The sequence below is a fragment of the Octopus sinensis genome, linkage group LG29 (assembly GCF_006345805.1).
Source record: "Octopus sinensis linkage group LG29, ASM634580v1, whole genome shotgun sequence".
Lineage (NCBI taxonomy): Eukaryota > Metazoa > Mollusca > Cephalopoda > Octopoda > Octopodidae > Octopus > Octopus sinensis.
Window position 1 is genome coordinate 16,775,211 of NC_043025.1, and position 23,911 is coordinate 16,799,121.

General features: G+C 41.7%; 1 protein-coding gene across 1 annotated transcript in view; it reads right to left on the minus strand.

Annotated features, from left to right (window-relative positions):
* Positions 1-10,370, minus strand: part of LOC115226056 (neurofibromin-like) — a 99,735-nt gene extending 89,365 nt beyond the window's left edge. The window contains exon 1 of the mRNA XM_029797028.2: positions 10,016-10,370. Within this exon, the coding sequence (XP_029652888.1) occupies positions 10,016-10,075 (60 nt within the window). The 5' untranslated portion in view covers positions 10,076-10,370. The remainder of the gene's footprint in view (positions 1-10,015) is intronic.
* Between the last annotated feature and the right edge of the window lie 13,541 nt (positions 10,371-23,911).

Sequence of the window (23,911 nt, forward strand, 5' to 3'; positions counted from 1 at the left end):
CCTGTGAAAGAGGTAGATGCAGGAAAACAGGGGACGTGATGGTGAAACATGATCTTCAAACAATGGGCCTCACGGAGGCAACAACTAGTGACCGAGACCTTTGGCGATATGCTGTGCTTGAGAAGACCCGTCAAGCCAAGTGAAATCATAGTTGTGTTCAACACCTGTGTCACATAACTGGCTCATAAAACCATTACACACTTGGGGTGGTTGGTGTTTGGAAGGACATCCAGCTATAGAAATCATGCAGCTCTCCAATTTACCAGTTCCAGTCAAACCTATTTCTTTACTACCCACAAAGGGCTAAACACAGAGGGGACAAACAAGGACAGACAAACGGATTATATCGACCCCAGTGCGTAACTGGTACTTAACTTATCGACCCCGAAAGGATGAAAGGCAAAGTTGACCTCGGCGGAATTTGAACTCAGAATGTAACAGCAGACGAAATACTGTTAAGCATTTCGCCTGGTGTCCTAACGACTCCGCCAGCTGCCAGTTCCAGTCAAACCATCCAACCCATGCCAGCATGGAAAGCAGACACTAAATAATGAGGAGGGTGTTTCTGTTATTATCCACGCAGCCAACGGAATTTATCTTCATTCGTCAGCTCCGTATTTCATTAACGAAGCAACTATCACACCGGTGAAGCGTGGTGCTTGTTCTATCAAGTTCTTTTGTCGGACCACTCACTTACAGGGATGTAAACAAACCAACAGCAGTTGTCACATGGTGCCGGGGGACAAACACAACACAATGACACTCGTAGATATACACAAACACAGACATCTACAGAAATTCCATACAGTGTACTCAATGCAGACTTTGGAGATACACAAGGAGCAGCGCAATCACAGGAAGGTCGACAGAAGATAGAATTTATTTGTGGTTGCTGTGCAGGAGCAATAAATAATAAGAGAACACAGGAAATGCCCAAGAGGCTCCCTAGAAGTAGTAGATAGAGATTCTGTTATTTAGGTGACCTAATTAGCCGTAGTGGAGGAGGGGGAGGGGGATGCTCTCAAAGTATAATTGCTAGAATAAGGACTGGATGGAGAAAGTTCAGAGAACTTTTACCTACCATCATCATCATCGTTTAACGTCCGCCTTCCATGCTAGCATGGGTTGGACGGTTCAACTGGGGTCTGGGAAGCCAGGAGGCTGCACCAGGCTCCAGTCTGATCTGGCAATGTTTCTACAGCTGGATGCCCTTCCTAACGCCAACCACTCCGTGAGTGTAGTGGGTGCTTTTTATGTGCCACCGGCACAGGTGCCAGACAAGGCTGGCAAACGGCCATGATCGGATGGTGCTTTTTATGTGCCACCGGCACGGAGGCCAGGCAAGGCTGGCAACAGCCACAATCGGATGGTACATTTTACATGCCACCGGCACAGGTGCCAGACGAGGCTGGCAAACGGCCACGATCGGATGGTGCTTTTTACGTGCCACCGGCACAGGGGAAGACGAGGCTGGCAACGGCCATGATCAGATGGTAATTTTTACGTGCCACCGGCACTGGTATCAAGCTGCAATTTCCATTGATGTTGATCACCATCTAATCTCCATCTTCCATGCTGGCATGGGCTGGACGGTGGGACAGGAACTGGGAAGCCAGAGAAGTACTTCACTGTCTGATTTGACATAGGGTTTACAGATGAATGCCTTCCCAAATGCCAACCATTTTATAGAATGGACTGGATGCTTTTTATGTGGCACCAGCACCAACAAGGTCAGCTTTAGCCTGGTTATTATGGCTGGATGTCCTTCCTGACGTCAATCACTTTATAGAGTGGACTTGGTGGGTTTTTTTTACTTGGCACCAGCATCAGTGGACTGGGTGCCTTTTACTTGGTAACAAAAGGCCTCTCTCTCTCTCAGAATGAAAGGTAGATGACATGAGACGTGTGTATGAGCAGCAATGCTACATGGTTGTGAAACTTGAGCTGTGAATACAGACGACATGCAAAGACTAGAAAATAATGATAAAAGTATTCTGCAATGGATCTGCAATGTCAGTGTGCATGTACAGCAAAGCCCATAGAGGAAAAAATGGGCATAAGAGGCATCAGATGTGATGCGCAAGAGAGAAGTTTGCACTGGTATGGACATGTGATATGGATGGATGAGGACAGCTGTGCAAAGAAGGGCCAAACACCAAACGTGGAAGAAAGATTGGAAGAGGAAAACATGAGCAAAGTGGTGAAGACTGACCAGAAGATGTTAAGCCTCTCAGAGGAAATGATGTGGGATCAAGATGAATGGTGATATGCTGTGCTTGAGAAGAACCGTCCATCTCAGCAGAATCAAGGTTCTGTCAAGCCTTCCCCCTGCAACTCAACTTCTGACCCTCTTCCATCAATCTTCCCCGTGACCCTACTTTCTTCACACTTCTTCTCCTTCCGCTGAACTGACATCCTCTGCATCCAACTCCTTCCCCATCTCTAAATCATCTCTCACACGATTCTAACTCACTTCACTTACCCTAACCAGCCACCTCTTCCACTCTTCCGTCCTATTCTGCCTCGGAGTCATCTTCCACCTGGACCTCACCCCTCTGTCTCTCTTTTTCCAGGTGGGCAAGCCATGTATTCACCTCTTTAGCAACACACCTCCTCCTCCTCTCCCTCTCTCAGAATTTATTACCCTTCCATTCTGTACCCCACTCAGTTGAAGGGTCTCATCTTGCAGGTACTTTGTGACCACTCTGGACGTTATCAAAGAAGCTTGAGAGGCGGTTGGATGGAACCTACACTCGCCTCCTTATGAGAGCTCAAAATCTCTCGTGGAAGTGTCATCCAACCAAAGTACAAATATATGGGAAACTACCACCTGTGTCATCTTTTGTGAAAGGTAGAAGAGTCCAGTTTGCTGGACATTGTTGTAGAGCTGAAAACGAGGCAATTTCTACTCTTCTCCTCTGGAAGCCATCTACTAGCGATACCAGAGGGCGCACACTCTCCTACCCTGATGTAATCTCCAGGGATACAGCAAAAGGACCTCCGTAATGCTATGATGGACCGTGAAGTCTGGCGTAGCATAGTAAATTCCATTGTCTCGACCACGGTCGAATGATGATGATGATGTGACCACTTTGGTGCTGGTACCACATGAAAAGCACCCAGTACACTCTGTTAAGTTGTTGGTATTAGGAAGGGCATCCAGGTGTAGAATCCATGCCCAAGCAGACATAGAACTTGGCATAGCCTTCTAGTTGCGTGTTCTTGTTGAAGTCAGCATGGAAAAGGGGTTATTAAATGATGATAAAAATAAAAGTAAGTTCGGAGGGGTATATTATCCAGGTGGATACTGTATTGGCTCTCAGTTGGGTTCCAGTTAACAGCTAACCACAACAATCAGTATTTAACATTTGTGACTACAATTTGTTGTCAGTCACTCGGTGAATTCTTCCAATAGGTAATTCCATGTACACTTACTTTGGATAGTAAGAACTGTTTGGAGTATATATTATTACTAAGTAGTATCACCCGGCGTTGCTCAGGTTTGTTTTGACCCTTTAGAATTGGAATTTTTGAAAAGTAAAAGTTTTGCATTATGTAGCTTGTTATTCTCTTTAAGTAAACATTTTTCTGGTTGAAATACACCGAAAAATGGAGACACAGCAGTAAAAAAAAATCGTAAAAAAATAGGGATTTTCATAGAAAAAAAACACCTTTTTGATGTAAATAATTTTTGGTGTTAACATGGTCCGATTTGAATTTTTTCTTCTATGGAAGGAAGAGCATGCCTTCTTCTATCATACTTTCAATTTTGGTCAACTTGTGCCACAGGGTCTCAGAGAAGATAGTGTTAGTTGAAGACTACCAAACCTGCCATACACAGACAACTTCAGCAAAAAATAGGGATTTTCATAGAAAAAAACCCCACCTTTTTGATGTAAATAATTTTTGGTGTTAACATGGTCCGATTTGAATTTTTTCTTCTACGGAAGGAAAAGCAAGCCTTCTTCTATCATACTCTCAATTTTGCTCAACTTGTGCCGCAGGGTCTTTACGGAGATAGTGTTAGTTGAAGGCTACCAAATATGCCATACACACACACAGACAACTTCAGCTTTATATAGAGAGAGATTATTATTATTAATAATATAGAGTACGGAGACCTGTAAATCAACAAAATTTATTTTATACTTATATACAGGAAATTATAATGACCTACACGTGTTTCCATTGCACTGACTACTCACTGTTGCAAACACAACCTTGCATTATTGTTGTTGCAGCTTCACCAGGGTCTGTTGTCCATTTGGTCATCCTTGAAGTGAGCCGACTAAAGTAAATTTTTGTTAGTGTCCAGTGGGATATGTACGGGGGGAGGGTTGTTATTTATAGGAATGGGCTGTTGACCTCAAATTTACTTCAGTCAGTTCACTTTGAGGATGACCAAGTGGATGAACCTTGATGAAGCTGCAACGACAGTAATGCAAAGTTGCATTTGCAACAGTGAGTAGCCACTGCAGTGGAAGCATGCACAGGTCGTTATAATATGCTGTATGATGATGATGATGATGTAACTATAAAATAAATTTTGAGCATTCCAGGTCTCCATACTCTTTATTATTATTATTATATATATATATATATATATAGAGAGAGAGAGAGATAGAGACTGGCACTTGTGCCAGTGGAGCACTAACAGCTCCATCCGAGCGGGATCACTGCCAGAGCATGTCTGGCTTCCGTACCGGTGGCACGTAAAAAGCACCATTTGAGTGCGATCGTTACCTTTGTCACCTTACTGGCACATGAACAAAACATTCGAGCGAGGTCGTTGCCAGTGGCGCTGGACTGACTCCAGTACAGGTGACATGTAAAAAACACCATTTCAAGTGTGGCCCTTGCCAGTACCGCCAGACTGGCCCTCATGCCGGTGGTACGTAAAAGCACCCACTACACTCTTGGAGTGGTTGGCGTTAGGAAGGGCATCCAGCTGTAGAAACTCTGCCAGATCAAGATTGGAGCCTGGCGCAGCCATCTGGTTCGCCAGACCTCAGTCAAATCGTCCAACCCATGCTAGCATGGAAAGCGGACTTTAAACGATGATGATGATGATATATATATACACACACACACACACACACACAACAGGATTTTCCAGTTTTTGTCTGACAGGGCATTGGTTGGTCCAGGTCTATGGTTGGACACACTTGCCCAAGATGCCAGTCAGTGGAAATGAACCCAAGATCACATGGTTCAGCAAAAAGTTTCTTACCCTCAAAGCCAGGTAAAGACTACAAAGTCAAAAGAGTGAAGAGTTTAACAAGAGCAGTGCTTGATCTGTATAATCCCAGGAAACCAGAGACAAAAAATATGAAGCAGTCCTCCAAAGTAATCAAGGAATTTGGATACAATTGAAGTTTTTGAATCAAACAGTCCTGCCTCTCTGTAATCCAAGAAATCAGAGACAAAAAGTGGCAACTGTTTAACTGGATCAATCGTCACTCTGTATAATCCGTGAAATCAGGGAGAACCAAGTGAAGCTTTTAGCTGGGGCAACCCTCCGTCTCTATAATCTAGGAAATCAGAGACAAAAAGAAATGTTTGACTTGAACATCCAGGAATTCAGAGGTGAAGAGGAAAAAGTGCTGCCTGGAGCAACCATCTGGTTATAATCGAGGAATTCAAAGGCAAAAAAAATGAAGCAGCCCTCCATCAATTTAATCCAGGCAATCAAATGTGAAAAGTGAAGTTTTTGGAGTTGAGCAGCCCTTCCAGGAAATTAGGGGACAAAAACGTAAAGTGCTTGAATTGAGTAGTCCTCCATCAATATGATCCAGGAAATCACAGAGCAAAAAAATCGAAGTGTTTGGCTGGAATAATCCTTCCCTCTCTAAAATGCTGGAAATCAGAGATAAAGAAAAAAGAGCTTGAACGGAACAGTGCTCTCTCTCTCTCTCAATATAATCCAGAAAAATCAGGAACAAGTTGTGTTTGACTTAAGAAAACCTTTTTCTGTATAATCCTGGAAATATAGAGACAAAAAAACTTGACAGGAACCCATTCTAGCTCTCTACAACCCAGAAAATCAGAGATAGAAAAGGAAAGTGACTGGAGCAGCCCTTCTTCTATGTCATCACAGAAATCAAAGACAAAGAACAGAATATTTTGAAACAGCCCTGCCTATCAAGCATCACCATCATCATCCTTTCGCATCTGCTTTCCATGAGTTGGATGGTCTGAGAGGAGCTAGGCAAGCCAGAGAGCTACCTCAGTCTCCATCGTCTGTGTTGCCATGGTTTCTGCAGCTGGAGGCCCTTCCTAACACCAATCACATTACAGAGTGTTGTTCATCATCATCATCGTTTAACGTCCGTTTTCCATGCTAGCATGGGTTGGACGGTTCAACTGGGGTCTGGGAAGCCAGAAGGCTGCACCAGGCCCAGCCTGATCTGGCAATGTTTCTACAGCTGGATGCCCTTCCTAACGCCAACAACTCTGTGAGTGTAGTGGGTACTTTTTACGTGCCACCTGCACAGGTGCCAGATGGAGCTGGCAAACGGCCACAATTGAATGGTGCTTTTTACGTGCCACCTGCACAGGTGCCAGACGAGGCTGGCAACGGCCACAATCGGATGGTGCTTTTTACGTGCCATCGGCATGGAGGCCAGACGAGGCTGGCAACGGCCACAATCGGATGGTGCTTTTTACGTGCCATCGGCATGGAGGCCAGACGAGGCTGGCAACGGCCACAATTGGATGGTGCTTTTTACGTGCCACTGGCATGGAGGCCAGTCGGGGCGGCGCTGGCAACGGCCACGTTCTGGGCGCTTTTTATGTGACATCAACACCAAGCAACTAGCAAGACAGAGACCACTTGGTCAAAGAAATCAGAGACAAAGAGGTGAATGTCTGACAGGAGCCATTCTCACTATGACACTCCAGGAAATCAGAGAATGTTTAGCTGAAGCAGCCCTTTCTCTCTCTAGAATCCAGGAGATGAGAAGTGAAGTTTTGACTGAAGATCTCCCTCCATGTAATCCAGAAATCAGTGATAAAATGTAAAGTGTCCGGCTGGGGCAGCCCCTGACCCCAACCATTCTATATCTCTTATCCTTTGTTTCAAGCATCAGACTGTGGCCATGCTGGGGTACCATGTCAAAGAAACTGTGCCCAGTATTCATTTCATCTGGTTCCTATTCTATCAGTTCTTCTGCCAAAGCATTAAGTTACAGGGACGTAAACAAACCATCACCAGTTCTCGAGCTGTTGTGGAGGAGAAACACAACACACACAGATATATGCATACATACATATATACTCTTACTCTTTACTCTTTTACATGTTTCAGTCATTTGACTGCAGCCATGCTGGAGCACCGCCTTTAGTCGAGCAAATCGACCCCGGGACTTATTCTATCGGTCTCTTTTGCCGAACCACTAAGTGACGGGGGACGTAAACACACCAGCATCGGTTGTCAAACAATGCTAGGGGGACAAACACAGACACAAACATATATATGACAGGCTTCTTTCAGTTTCCGTCTACCAAATCCATTCACAAGGCATTGGTTGGCCCGGGGCTATAGCAGAAGACACTTGCCCAAGATGCCACGCAGTGGGACTGAACCCGGAACCATGTGGTTGGTTAGCAAGCTACTTACCACACAGCCACTCCTGCGCCCATCATATATGATGGGCTTCTTTCAGTTCCATCCACCAAATACATTTTCACAGCTTTGATTGGCAAAGTCCTATAATCTAAAACAATCCCCCACAGTGGGACTGAACTCAAGACCAGATGTTTGGGTAGCAAACTTGTTACCCACACAGCAATGCCAAGTGCAGGAAATCAGAGGCAAAAAGAGTTTGACTAGCGCAGCTTTGCTACACTCCTGCACAAAACACGAATTTTCTTGGAGGAAGTGCTTCACTAAGGGTACCATGTGCACTTATCACCACAATTTGATAGGTTCCTTGACTGCGAGGGCACACAGGAGGTGTATAGCAGGATGGAACAATTTGCGACTCTCCATCAGATTCTACAGGTGGGTTGGGTTCTTAAGAAGTGCCACTGGTGCCTAATATAATCTTGGTCACCTTCGTAGACGAAGGACAAACTAAACGTGAAGAGTGGAGGCTGTTTATTGTCATCAAAAATAATATTATCAACTGGTTATTGTTATCAAAAGTGTTCCTTCTCAAAATAATCACATTTCAATGGATTCCACAATACATGTGGCTGTATATACATACATATGTAAATACACATACATACACGCACACATATATACATGGATGTATATGCACACATTTAAACCTACACATACACACGTAGGCATGTATAAACACCCACACACATCATCTATGTAGATAGATCTACATGTATACACATATAAATACAATTCCCACATACATATACACACACACTCATTTAGAGACCCAAATATACACATATTTATGTATTTTTGCAGACACACTCGACTATTTACATATACATACACACACAAATACATGGTACATTAATTTTTCTGTGTGTATATATGTACACACACATACAGATAAACATATACATATACATCTGCAGCACGATCCATATAATATATATACACTCACAAACATATATATACATATAAACCTGTAGCACGTTCATTATACACACACACACATATATATATAAACCTGTAGCCCGACCCCTACAGACACACACACAAGGATCGTGCTGGTCCAAACTGTTGTTGTTGTTAGTGGTGATGGTGGTGGTGGTGTGAGTAGGAAATGCAAGAAAGATGGGAGGGGGGTTAAAAGTAAAGAGAGAGAAGGAGAGAATGATAGAAGAGAGTGTGAGGTGAAGGGATAAAGGGAAGAGGGTGACGACATTAGGAATGAAGGACGAGCGGAAGTGAGGGGAACGGGTGGAGGAAGAGAGAAAGATATAGAGAAGAAAAAAGAGAGAGAGAAGGAAAGGGTAGAGGAAGGAGGAAATAAGGTGAGGTAGAGTGGGAGGAGTAGAGATAGAGGGGGAAAGAGAGAGATAGAAAATAGACGAGGGTAGGAGGTGGGAGGCAGGAAAGACTGTCGAAGGCAAGAAAGAAAGACAGATGGATGGAAAAGACGGAATATGGACGAGATGAAACGAAACGAAACAATAAAATGTATGGTTGTGCTGTATATTTATAAATATATATATCCATGACAGACAGATATACACATATATATATAAGCAGGATTTATAGAGGCAGCTATATAAATATAGATAAAGATATAAATACGTTTGTATGTAAACTACATAGGATATAATATACCGACTCAATGGGAAAGATCTGTAAATGTAGACATTCATAAATATATGAGTGAAATATACATACATACATACTTGGGTGTATATACATTTATACATAGAGACAAGGAGACAGACAGGAATATAATTATACACACCGTGACTGATGTGTGATTTCTACATACATTATTATATACATATATACATACAATTCAGTACAAATACAGACAGCTATATGTATACATATGAATGTATATCCATCTATCTATCTCTATATATGTGTGTACATAGGGATAGATATGTGTGTATATAATAAATATAGATACATAGATGTATATATACATATATAAATGTGTGTATATATAGGTATGTATACATATGAATGTATATCTATTCATCTATCTCTATATCTGTGTGTATATATAATAAATATAGATACATAGATGTGTATATATAGGTATGTGTATATATATATACATATGAATGTATATTCATCTATCTATCTCTATATATGTGTGTGTATATAGGGATAGATATGTGTATATATAATAAATATAGATACATAGATGTCTATATATACATATATATATAGATAGATAGATGTATATACATACATATATGTATATACATACATATATGTATATATGTGTGTGTATATGTGAAGAGGGTGAGAGACATTTTCGGTCGACATATAAATATCTATGAGAAGATGATAATAATGAGAAGAAGAGGAGGGCAGCATCAATGGTGTGTGTGTGTGTGTGTTGTGTGTTCTTCTTACCTGTGCATCAAACCTGGCTATGAGAGACTGCACCCATTCTCCAGGTTTCTGCGAGGCCATGGTCGCGTAGCAGAGGAGACAGACTCGACCACCGCGATGACGACGTTCACCACCGCCACCACCACCTCCACCGACACCAACACCGCCGCCGCCACCGCCACCAACACTGCTACCACTACTACTACGACTGCCACCGCCGCCACCACCACTACCGACAACACCGACACTATCACTGCTACGACGACGACTGCCACTACACACGCGCACCACTGCGACTGTGACTGTGCCGCTTCGACTGCTACGACCACGACGCCCTCCTTCTCCCCTCTCCTTCTTCACCACCACCACTACCACGATGATCAGTTCCTTCTCTTCCTCCTCCTTCTTCACCACCACTACTACCGCAATGATTAGTTTCTTTTCTTCCTCCTCCTTCTTCTTCTTTCCCCACCAACGTCGCCAGTACCACTACTACGACGACAAGCTCGTTCTCTTTCTCTTCCTCTCCCTCCCACCGCCGCTTCCTCCGCCACCGCCACTATACTACCACGACAACGGGTTTACTCCTCCTCTTCCTCCTCCTACAGCATCTTTGCCGCTGCCGCCTCCACTGCCACCAACACCACCACCACCGCCACCCTCACCATTCCACACAACGACAAGATTCTCCCTTTCCTCTTTCTCTTCTTTTTGCCGCCTCCGCCACCCCGCCACTACGACGATCTGCTCTTCCTCCTCCTCCTCCACCTCCACCACCGCCGCCAGCAACAGTACTACAATAATATCAATAATAATAATAGTATTGTTAATATTAATAATATAATAATAATGATAATTAAATGACAACACCACCATCGCCACCATAACAACAACGTTTGACAATTCTCAGAAAAAAATAAAACAAAAAAATGAAATATTTCTTCTTTTTCTCTTCCTCCTCCTCTCTTTATTACTGGTTTTCTTTCTTTTCCCCCTCTCTATGTTATCCTTCTTTCTCTTATTTCTCTATCTATCTCTCTTTCTTCCTCCCTCTTTTCCTTCTGTTCTTTCTCTCACCCTTTCTCTTTATCTCTCTTTCTCTACCCCTATTTTAGCCTATCTTTCTCTCATCTTCTATCCTTCTGTCTCTTTCCATAATCAAATGATGCTCTCATCCCCTCACACGCTCTTTTTTCCACTCCCTCTCTCTTTCTCTCTCTCCATTTTACTCTATCTCTCCCTCTCTCTTTCTCTCTCTCCTTAATCAGACGATAAGAAACAGGAAGCCAGTAGCATTGGCGACTCCTTTCGTCGGAGAGGTTGCCACCACTTGAAGATATAAAGAAATAAAAATAAACATAAAAACATAGACAAAACATAAGAAACAAAAATAACTGAAGTGTCGTAGTAGTAGTAGTAATATTAGTGGTGGTGGTGGTAGTTAATAGTGCAGTCGTGGTGGCTAGAGTAGTGGTGAGAGAAGCAACAGTAGACCAAGGAGGGGGTGGAGGTGCATTATAGATTGCGCGTGGCGGTGGCGGCGACAAATTAGGAAGTGTGTGTGTATGTGTGTATATGCGTATCAGTGTATGTATGTTTTTCTCTGTGTGTGTGTGTATATACGTTTTAGTGTATATAAGTATATGTACACTTTCTGTGTGTATGTCTTTCACAGTGTATGCGTGTTTTTAATGTATGTACGAATTTCTCTTTGTGTATGTGTGTGTGTGTGTGTGTATTAGTGCACGTACATCTGTGTCTGTGTGAGCGGCAGTTGATGTGAAGAAACAGCAGTTGTTGCTAACGGGGGAAAGGGAGAGTAGAGTCTCTGTGCTGAAGTTGCAACAATTGTTGCTACTGCTGTTGCTACAGCTGCTGCTGCTGCTGGTGGAGTAGTGATATCAGTTAAGACACATCTTAACTATGATGAATATGGTCAGAGGCCCGTTTATGCCGTTCATACTCTCAGGAATCGAAATAAATTATCAATGATATACAGCGCAAGGCGAACTCAATTAAATCTAAAATCTCCCTTTAAAAAAAGCAACAACATAAAGAATTGCTGTGCCGTAAGAAGTTCGCTTCCTAACCACTGGATTCCGAGTTCAGTCCCACCGTGTGGTACCTTCGGCGGGTTCACTAAAGCCTTGTGGGTGGATTAGGTACATGGAAACTGAAAGAAGCCCATCATTTGTATGTATGTACGGATGTATGAGTGTGTTTGACCACTACCACCGCTTGACAACCGGTATTGGTTTCTTTATGTCTCTGTAACTTAGTGGCTCGACAAAAAACACTAATAGAATAAGTTCCAGGCTTTAAGGAAAGCGTTGGAATCGATTTATTTAGCAGGATGGCAACTCAATGACTGAAACAAGAGATAAAAGAAATAATAATTGCTTCAAATAGAGGCACAAGGACAGAAATTGTAGGTTAGGATGTGGGGGGGGGGGAATCGGTCATATCGATCTCCGAAAGGAAGAAAAGTAAAGTCGACCTCTTCGGGATTCGAAACTCTGAAAATGAAGGATTACAACTAAAGTCTGCCAACAGATTGCCCCTGGGTGAATAAAAGGCAAACAGCGGGATTTGAACTCAGAAGGTCAAGGGACATAACTTCAAATCAGCTTTGCTCTTAGTAATTTTGCCATTGATATCGAAGTTAGCAACACAAGCGCAAGGGCAGATATGTTGGGGGTAGCTAGAATCATTTCAACTGACCCAGATAACAAGGTTATGGTCAAAGACGTTCCATCCGAGACCATCCTGTTTTTCTAGAAGTGTTCAGGAATATATTATCCAAATGTATTTATCCATTCCTTCAGTTCAGTAGAGGGTGATTTGAAGGAGATTTGGCTGCTATTTCCACACGCTCCAGTGACCACGAGGAGGCTCCCTCGGTACTTGTAGGCGCAGGGTTGGCAGAGTCGGTAGAGTGTCCTGTTAAATGCCGTGGGGTATTTGTTTACGATTGTTTAAGTCCTGAGTTCAGATACAGACGAGGGCAAAACTCCGTTTCATCCTTCTGGGGTAAATAAAACGAGGTAGAATTCAAATATTGGTGTTGATATGTATGTGTGTGTGTGTGTGTGTGTATGTATCTATGTGTGTGTGTATGTATGTGTGTGTATGTATGTGTGTTTGTATGTAAGTGTGCATGTATGTATGTTTGTATGTATGTGTGTGTGTATGTATGTATCTATGTATGTATATATGTAAGTATGTGTGCATGTATGTATGAATATTTGCATGTATATATGTGTTGTTCAGTTTTATTCCAAGATTTCTTGCCAATAGAGAAAGAACTGGTTTCTAACCCAGATCCAAGGCTCCTTCATTGGAATTTCAACATCAACAACAGGGTATTTTTGTATGTATGTATATGTGCACATTTGAATGTTTTGTCTTATGTATATATTCTCATGCATATAGCTACATATCTAGACATGCTCATATATATTTAAATGATAAACTTCTGCAAAGTTTTACAGATTTTTACAGTTCCAGTGATGGCTTGGGTCAGTAGTCTTCAAATCAGCTTTCTCCTGTCTGGTTTTGAGAATCCTAATTTCTCATGTTTGGTATTTAGGCAGTGTGTTACATATCCCAGGGTCCCAGTAATTACAGGTATAAATCTGAACTTGGAATCTGGATAGAGTAACTGCAGATTTCTCATTAGGTGTTCTCTTTTTCACTGATCTTCAGTTTTATGTTAACATCTGCTGGGCAGCTGGTTTCCATAACTGTACCTGGTTTCTCTTCTCTATCCCATGTATGTCTGTGTGTATGTATGCATATATTTATGTATCTATGTATGTATGCGTGTATGTATGTATATATCAGGTCACTTTTGAGTGCTACTGGTAACGTGTAACCCAGTACAACCTGTTGCATGGTCGGGTCATCAGCGACTAAACCGGCAACCCCACCAAGCTTGCTTGGTGAGGAGGGTGTTTATTGGACAACCTGCGGGATGAAAAACAAAACCCGTCAAAGGGCAGAGGAACTCTTGAGAGTCAACGGCCATCCAATAAATGTCTTAAGGCTGTATCATGCGTGGGGACATAGAAATAATCGGATTGAATCGCGTGGTTAAACCATTGGGAGTGAAGGACTCCTAGCCTTTGTTAGGGCATCCTTCTAGGAGAAGGTAACTCAGGTAACTGGGATAACTCCGACATAAAACCTGCGGCTCAGTGGTTACCGATGATGTTGACTTGTTCTTCTTTTTGGATTATGGCTGCTGTTGCTTAGTGAGTGGGATTGACTCAGTGCACAGCCTTTCCTCACTTCAAAAAAAATCTTCTTGCACAGACATTGCATGATAACAACATTGATTAAGCTACGTGCAATGGCCATACTCGATAACGAGGGGGCAGCCACCACCATGTATGTGTGTATGTATCTAAGGCCAGAATTCTGCTTTCTGCACACCATATAACTCCTCATAATTTTTTATTTTTTGGAATTTTCAGAAAACTTTTGCGAATTTTGGGTCATGTGATGTACTAAAAGTAACAGCTAAATAGCCCTTAAATGAGTCAGCAAAATTTCTTTCTTTTTTTTTTTTAACCTTTGTTTTTCTCATAGTTCTATGAATTCCTGTGTAGAACACACAAATTTGCAAAACCTTTCTGAAAATTTCAAAACATAAAAGAAAGGAGTTATATGGGGTGGGGTACTTAAAACAATTCTGCCAGTCTATGTATGCTTGTGTTCACGCTTGGCTATGTGGTAAAAATTTTCCTTCCCAACTACATGGTTCCAAGTTCAGTCCCACTGCATGGAGCCTTGGGCAAGGGTTTTCAAATGTAACCTTGACTCTATTTTGTGAGTGGATTTAGAAGACAGAAACCTGTCGTGTATATATATATATATATCTATATATATATTAATGTGTCCTACTTGTTAAAATTCCATTTATAAATAATAATAATGAAATTATTGTATACAGTGCTCAGGTGCACCACAACTTGTCAGAAAGTGCATATAAAGTACATGCAGTAATGTAGAAATGTCTGGAAAGCGAACAATGTATGAGTCAGATACATGCTTGTGTGTGTATGGAGGGGAGGAAATCAGGTGTAGTGTTGGCAAATCTCAGGAAGCATGGAAGTTTTGAAGGATGCAGTGCTCCGACAACTAACAACTGATGCCGGCAGTTTGTTCCATGCTTCAGCAACTATCAGCGTGAAAAAATGTTTCCTGAAGTCATGGGAGCTGTGCTGTTTTCTTACTTTGTAAATATGTCCACGGGTGTTAGATGTGTGGAGTTTGAAAAGGTGCTCAGAGTTATTGTTTGTACGATGGTTGATAATTTTATGGGTGTCTGCCAAGTCAGCTGCCAGACGTCGGAGTTTCAATGTGTCCATGCCCAGGGAAGTAAGGCGTTCAGGATATGGCAAATACCTGATGGAGGGTATTTTTTTGGTTGCACGTCACTGAACAGCTTCCAGACAATTGATATCCTGGGCAAGATAGGGGTTCCAGACTGGTGATGCAAATTCCAGGTGAGGTCTTACCATAGCTATATAAAGCCGCAGATAGATAGCCGGAGAGCGGCTCACAAAGGATTTGGTGAGTGATGCCAAGACACCCTCACCCTTCTTGACAATTTTAGCGATGTGTTTTGTCCAACGCAAAACCCTGTCGACAATAACACCCAGGTCACGTTCACATGAAGACTTTTTGAGACTAGTGTTGTGGAGGGAGTAGGTGGATGCTGGGTTTCTCCTCCGAAAATGCATGGTGGTACATTTGTCCACAGCCAGCTTGAGTTGCCAGTCCATGATCCACTGCTGCATTGTGTCCAGGTCTGCTTGCAATAGAGATCTATAGTGTACAGGATTTGACCTCTTTATTTCGAGGTACAGCTTGATGTCATCTGCATATTTCAGCACTGTGGCATTCTTTAAGTTGGCATCTATGTCATTAACATATGCAACAAATAAAAGGGGGCCAAGAACAGATTCCCGTGGTACAGCAGATGTCATCTCATAGGGTGAAGAGTGCTGTCCTAGAACTGTGATAACCTCTTTTCGGCTGAAAATATAGGACTTCAACCAGTTATAGAGTTCGTCTCTTACACCCAATGCAGAAAGCTTCACCATAAGTCTTTTGTGTGGCACAGAGTTAAAAGCCTTAGTAAAGTCCAGGTAAACAACATCCACCCAGGATCCGCGATCAGTGATTTGGGTAACGTCCTCAAGAAACTCGAGTTGATTACAGCAGCTGGAGTTAGGAATAAATCCGAATTGTGACGGCTGGATGAGGCTGTGAGACTTCCAGAAGTTCCAGAGGGTTTCTCTGATACAGGATTCCATCAGTTTGGCGATGCAGCTAGTAAGACTAGTTGACAGGCGATGTGCAGTCGCCTTTTTTGAACAGAGGGATGACACTGGCAGTTTTCCTCTGTTCTGGAGTAACACCATTGTCAAGGCAGAATTGGAAGAACAGAGAAAGTTGGCTTAGAAGAAAGTACCCACCGCGTTTGAGAAGTAGGTATGTAACACCATCGAGACCAGGAGAGGCATAATTGCGTTTATTCTTTAGGTGGTGTTGCAGCATTGCTGGTGTATATTGCATAGTAGATATAGAGTCCGATGTCAGTGGTGATGAAGATGGAACATTTTGGTCTTCGACAGTAAAGATGCCGGCATAGCATCCAGCAATGATTTCTGCACATACTTCGGGATTGCCAGTAATCTGTCATGTGTGGGGATTGCGAAGGGGACCAACTGGAGAGTGGGGTCTCTGCTTTAAGTGCACATACTTCCAGAACACTTTGCTGTCAGGGTTAGCTGCAATGCGTTGTTCAAATTCAAGCAATGCCTTTTTTGTCACCTGCTTGAGGTGGTTGGCTGACCTATTGCGCTTTTTCCTATTGCTCTCTGATTTGTGCAATTTGTATTCCCGTTCAGCATTACGGCGTTCTTTCCTGGCAAGTCGGACTGCTGCAGTCTCCCAAATTGCACTATTGGGTGGTTTTTTTGTGCTTGCGTGGTACTGATGCTGCACATGCTGCCCATATTGAATTCAGAATGTTCTGGAGCATAGTGTCCACATCTCCAGAGGCATAAAATTCGCACCAGTTTGGGCGTTGCAGCTCAGTACAATAAGAGCTCCAGTTTGCTTTATTCCAGTCAAAGCGGGCAGTCTGAAGATAGTTGTGTTTTTTGTTACAACCAATCAGAGTGCAAGTCGGCCATGATCATGGAATGATCAGAGTCACCTAAAGGTTCTTCGGTAGTGACACTAATGATTGTTTCAGGAGAAGCGGAAAGTAGAAGATCCAAAGTGTTGTTACCCCTTGTGGGGGAGGTAACAACTTGGGACCAATTTGAATTCAGCACCAGTTCAAGGAAATCGTCTGCACTTTGCGGCCAACGGAAGGCCTCCCAGTCAATCTTAGGGAAATTGAAGTCCCCTGCAACATACACATATGTGGCTGTTTTCATGGCAGCAGCTCTGAGGATATCAAAAAGCTGCGCGTCTTGGCGATAATTTGGAGGACGGTAAACGACTCCGAGCAGAAGTGTTGACATGGTCATGTGTATATTGCAGAAAAATACCTCCTGCTGAGATTGGTTCAAATCATCACAGGGGATTGCCGATAGACTTGATCAAACATAAATCATCACACCCCCTCCACAGCGATTAATGCGGTCTTTGCGGAACAGGTTGTAGCCGGCTATGCTGAAAACTCCATCACAGAGTGCAGAGTGTGCCCATGTTTCCGTGACTGTGATGAAATCTGGGTTGATACTTTTGACATAGGAGACAAAAAGATGCACCTTGTTGCATAAACTACGGGCATTCAAGGACAGCAGTTTATATCTGGAGTTCAGATGATGATATACAGGGGATGGCTGATTGTTCTTGGTTAGTTTCCCAAGATTTTTGTATTGCCAGTTGTTGTTGTGGGTGTAGTCTGCTCAGTCCAACTGGCATCCCTTATCCACGACTCACCAGACTTGACAAATTTCCAGATCTGCCCATCATCGCGGAGGCTAAAACTCTCCCGTGGCACAGAGATGCAATTTAGGGAAGCCACGGATCTTAGCTTTGGGTGTACATCGGGTGGTAGGCCAGGACATGTTCTAAAGTTGATAATGTTGTCACGCCGAGCTCTGTCAGCAGCCAGATGGAATGTCCGCACCTCAGTAAAGCCCGTAAACAACAGCCTGATCAGCCTGGGTTTGGATCCCGGTCAGCCAAGGCGGGAAGCACTTTTTGGAGGGACACAGCTGAGATCCCTAGCTGTGTTTCCAATGAATGCCTGCAGATCTGCCACATCTTCCGGCACTCTGATGGCTATTAATTCATGAGTGGCTGGTTCTTTGTGCAGCTGAAGATTGCACTGCATTTAAATTGATGTAATGATTGTATTGTTCAATTAAATGGAGCCACTTGAAATGGTCATACTGCATTACTACTTGATATCCAGTTGCTTATTTTGATAAATGACTCTCTCATCGCTGACACGTGACAAAAGAGAATTTACCTTTCTACCCACGACATTTGTAAAGACTATACTGTCTCCTCCATAAGCTTGTCTGCCTAAGCGTTCAGAATAATTCTTCTATTGTCTTGGCTTAACAGCCCTCACCGTTTGTTTTTACTGTTTTGTTTTCATTGTTCTGTTTTTTACTGTTTTTACTTTTTTATCGTTTTTAGTTTTGTTCTAATTGTCCTGTTCTTGTCACCACTTTCATCCTCCGCAAAAAATCCCAAATTTTATTAAATTTGCTTTGTGGGAAGGACTGTTTCAACAAAGTCGTGTCCTGTCCTTGCCTGCGAAACATGGAGTAGTTGAAACAGGGACAACTGAAGAAGGGGAATATTCTTTATGTTGTATGTCTCATTTCTCTGTTTCTTTCATTATTCGAAAAAAAGTTTGTTTCTATGTTTTTGTTTTTATGTTTTCGTTTCTCATTGTGTTCAACATTTTTTTGATGTCCTGTACCCATATATGCATGTATATATACATATATATATATAATATATATATATATATATATATATATATATATTATATATATATAGGTATGTACATATATGTATGTATATATGCATATATTTATATATTATTTATATTATTATATATATATATGTGTGTCCCTTTCTGTAGAAGAGCATAGGCTCGAAACATAAAATACTTTTTCTATTCCTGAGCGTTATACTAATACATCTGTTTGTTTTGTACACCACCTGTCTTCGTCTTTTGTTTTTTCGTAAATTTTCCCTATATATATATATATATATATATGTGTGTGTGTGTGTGTGTAATGGATGTGCGTAGGATCACCAAATATGATTCTAAAGTACACATCATAGTTACTATTTGTAGTGTACAGATGAGAAGTTACTTGATGTAGAAATAGCGATTCTTGTTCTGCATCAGGGTCGCTATATGTAGATGGCCAAAAGTAGAATGAGACAGCGTAATAACAACATTATCCATAAATTTTATTTGCCAGCAGCGGTTAAAAAGAGACGATGAGCGATGGCTAGAAGGATATTGTGTTTATCTTCATAACCAGCTGATCTAGCAAGCGGGGCCTCATATCAGTGAGGGGGCCAGTGCGCATTGATGCCGTCAAGAGGTAGGCCCTGAAATGGCGCGCATTCTCTCCTGATGACCCCATACACTTGCTGGCTTCCGGTATACGGAGCTTTTGACTGGTAGCACTTGCATATGCAAGTTGTTTGCAAGACATGCCAGCAGTGGTTAGCAACACAAGAATAGCAGTAGTCGTTTTTAGTAACAATGACATAATGTGTGTTGCTTGCACCTTCTTAGTGTGCTCTGGAAGCTGTGTGTGGAAGCCAAGTTAATAGTCTTCTGAGAGAGAAGAAGAAAAGGTAAGAATTGTAGTGCCCTTTCAGCTGATGTTCTCGGTTAGATGGCTGAAAAGCCAAAAAGGGAGAATCCAACCCTTCAATTGGTTACATAAGGCAGTGCTCCCCCACCTATTTTCTATATTCTTTTCAAAATTTGGCGGCACACCTGAACAAAAAATATAGCTAAAAGTATAGAGAAACAAATTATATTCAGGTTTCACTGCAACACACCTGACATCGTTTTGTGGCACACCAGTGTGCCATGGCCTACTGGTTGCCGTGCACTGATATAAAATATGGCCAGGAATTAGGTCAAACCCGAAACAATGGTTTGACCTTTCTACGATCACTGAAGGTCCACAAAGGCCAGGTGTTTCTCATTTCTCATTAATTTCCCAACACAAAGAATCAGACATTCATCTGACAAGCAACAGGCGTATGGATTCAGTTTCGAATCTTCAGCTCTGCAGCAGAAAGTAATCTCCTATATCTTTATATATAAAACTGAAGTTGTGTGAGAGTCTGTCTCCTCCGATTTAGATTCCTAACTACTCCCACATTTTGCGGTGCAGTTTAACCAAAAGCAGGTATCTTATAGTCATGATTCATATCGAGCCTTTCTGGGTATTAGCGTGCGTCTATGATGAGTCTACGATTTAAAACAAAATTTACCATCATTTTTTTCGTTTTTTAATGCATTTTTTGCTCGGTTTATATAAGGGAAGTAACTCTCTATAAATGCTTATATAGTTATTTCCCTTACAAACCCGAACAATGCCGGGCGATACTGCTAGTATATAATATATATATGTAAGAAAGTTGTCTAAAAGTCTGCAAGTCAGCAAAAAGGCACTTGTATATCTGTCAACAGAGTAGGTATATTATCCGAAGGGTACAGTATTATATATCCATTACGGTCGATCTTCCTAGTGAGTTTCATGCAACAATAGAGTGTTGGGTAACAATCCAATTATATAACCCTATGCTCATCAGAGGTAGCCATACTTCATTCCATATTGGCTACCTCTGATGAGTGTAGGGTTATATAATTGGATTGTTACCTTACACTCCATTGTATTTGTTGAACGAAACCAATTGGTAGGATCAGCCATAATAGATATATGATATTGTACACTTCGGATAATATATATATATATATATATATATATATATATATATGTGTTTGTGTGTGTCTCAAATCTAGAGACAAGAATCACACCCCCTTAGTGGGGGTGTGATTCCTGTCTCTAGATTTGATTCTTAACCATGCCATCACACTTGACTGCCATAGCCTGCCAACAGACATCTTCACACATTTTAAGGCCATTCAGTCCAATGTCATAACCTCACCACCACCATTTACATTAAATTCTTTGTGCTTTTTTTCTCAACCACTTCTCCTTACATCACCAAAATGTGTATGGACTACCAGAATATAGCTTGGAGTGAGAAAAATGTAAATCTTTTAACTTTTGAAGCATGTTACATCACCTGATGAGGCTAACTGCACTGTGCGTTGCATCTGATGTCATTACATCATCCCACACCCACTAGATAGCAGTACAAAAGGAAGCCAAAACAATTGTTGTGCTAAATCTAGTTACACTTCGTCTTCTGTCATCATCATCATCATCATCATCGTTTAGCGTCCGTTTTCCATGCTAGCATCTGTATCAATTATATATATGCATATATGTGTGTGTATATATATATATATATATATACACACATGTGGCTGTGTGGTAAGTAGCTTGCTTACCAACCACATGGTTCCGGGTTCAGTCCCACTGCGTGGCATCTTGGGCAAGTGTCTTCTGCTATAGCCCTGGGCCGACCAATGCCTTGTGAGAGGATTTGGTAGACGGAAACTGAAAGAAGCCTGTCGTATATATGTGCATATATATATGTATGTGTGTTTGTTTGTGTGTCTGTGTTTGTCCCCCTAGCATTGCTTGACAACCGATGCTGGTGTGTTTATGTCCCCCGTTACTAAGTGGTTCGGCAAAAGAGACCGATAGAATAAGTCCTGGGCTTACAAAAAGAATAAGTTCCGGGGTCGAGTTGCTTGAATAAATGCGGTGCTCCAGCATGGCCACAGTCAAATGACTGAAACAAGTAAAAGAGTAAAAGAGAGAGAAAAGAGAGTATATATGTAAGGAAAGTTTACGAAAAAAACAAAAGACGAAGACAGGTGGAGTACAAAACAAACAGATGTATTAGTATAATGCTCTCTTACGTTTCGAGCCTACGCTCTTCTACAAAAAGGGACACAGAAAAAACAAAGAGAGAAAAAAATGTGTGTAGTGGTTAACAATCTATCATGGCGTCTGTATATATATATATATATATATATATATACATGTATATGCATTTTCTCATTTTGTGTATATATATATATATATATATATACATACACATACATACGTATGCATTTTTATATATATATATATATTATATATATATATATATATATATATATATATGCATGGATATGTCTGTTACTGAGTGGTTGGGTGGTTCCTTCCCAACTGCATGGTTCTGTGTACAGTCCCAATGCATGGGACCTTGGGCAGGTGACTTCAACTGCAGCCTTGGGACAACATATTTCTTTACTACCCACAAGGGGCTAAACACAGAGAGGACAAACAAGGACAGACAAATGGATTAAGTCAATTATATTGACCCCAGTGCGTAACTGGTACTTATTTAATCGACCCCGAAAGGATGAAAGGCAAAGTCGACCTCAACGGAATTTGAACTCAGAACGTAAGACAGATGAAATACCGCTAAGCATTTTCGCCCGGCATGCTAACGTTTCTGCCAGCTCACCGCCTTAAAGCCTTGTGAGTGGATTTGGTAGATGGAAACTGAAAGTATCCCATTGAATATATATATGTGTGTGTGTGTGTATGTGTGTCATTGATTAACCCGCACCACTGCTTGACAACTGGTGTTGGTGTGTTTACATCCCTCTAACTTAGCAGTTCAGCAAAAGTGACTGATAGATTAAGTTCCAGGCTTCAAGAAAATGTAAGTGCACAATAAGTACACAAACACTTTGTTTCACTTTGCTCCAGCTCACTCTGCTGGACAAAATGAGCAACTCTTTGAGGGACTGGTGTTCCATCCAGGGGCAGTGGGGGCAAATATATATATATATATATACATATACAGCATGGCCGCAGCTCTTAGCTGGAACATAAAATTAAAAAAAAATATATATATATAGCTGCAGGAGTGGCTGTGTGGTAAGTAGCTTGTTTACCAACCACATGGTTCCGGGTTCAGTCCCACTGCGTGGCACCTTGGGCAAGTGTCTTCTACTATAGCCTCGGGCCGACCAAAACCTTGTGAGTGGATTTGGTAGACGGAAACTGAAAGAAGCCCGTCATATATATGTATATATATATGTATGCATGTGTGTGTATGTTTGTGTTTGTCCCCCTGGCATTGCTTGACAACCGATGCTGGTGTGTTTATGTCCCCGTTACTTAGTGGTTCGGCAAAAGAGACCGATAGAATAAGTACTGGGCTTACAAAGAATAAGTCCCAGGGTCGAGTTGCTTGATTAAAGGGGGCCGCAGTCAAATGACTGAAACAAGTAAAAGAGTAAAAGAGAGAGTAAGAGTATATATATATATATATATATATATATATATATATATATATATATATATGTATGTATATAGTACAAAGTAAGATAGGGGTTATGAATGTGACCCACTATGGGATATCAGTTATCCAATAGACTGCTGGTAAAGCAGTATATTACATATTGATGTATATTGTTTTGTTTGCTTTTGATGTTCTCATTTGAATAATTAATAAATAATGTAAAATTGTAATATCCATAAGTTGATGAACAGGATGAATTTGTTTTTCCATTTTCTTATTTGTGTGTGTGTATATATATATATATATTTTATGACTGCCCCCTCGTTATCGAGTATGGCCATTGCACAAAGCTTAACTGTTACTGGTGCTGTGATCAAATGTGACTTTTTAGCCCAGCCAAAGATCTACAATGTCTTGTACAAAATTGGCAACTAAAACCTTTACTGGTAATAGCCAGCT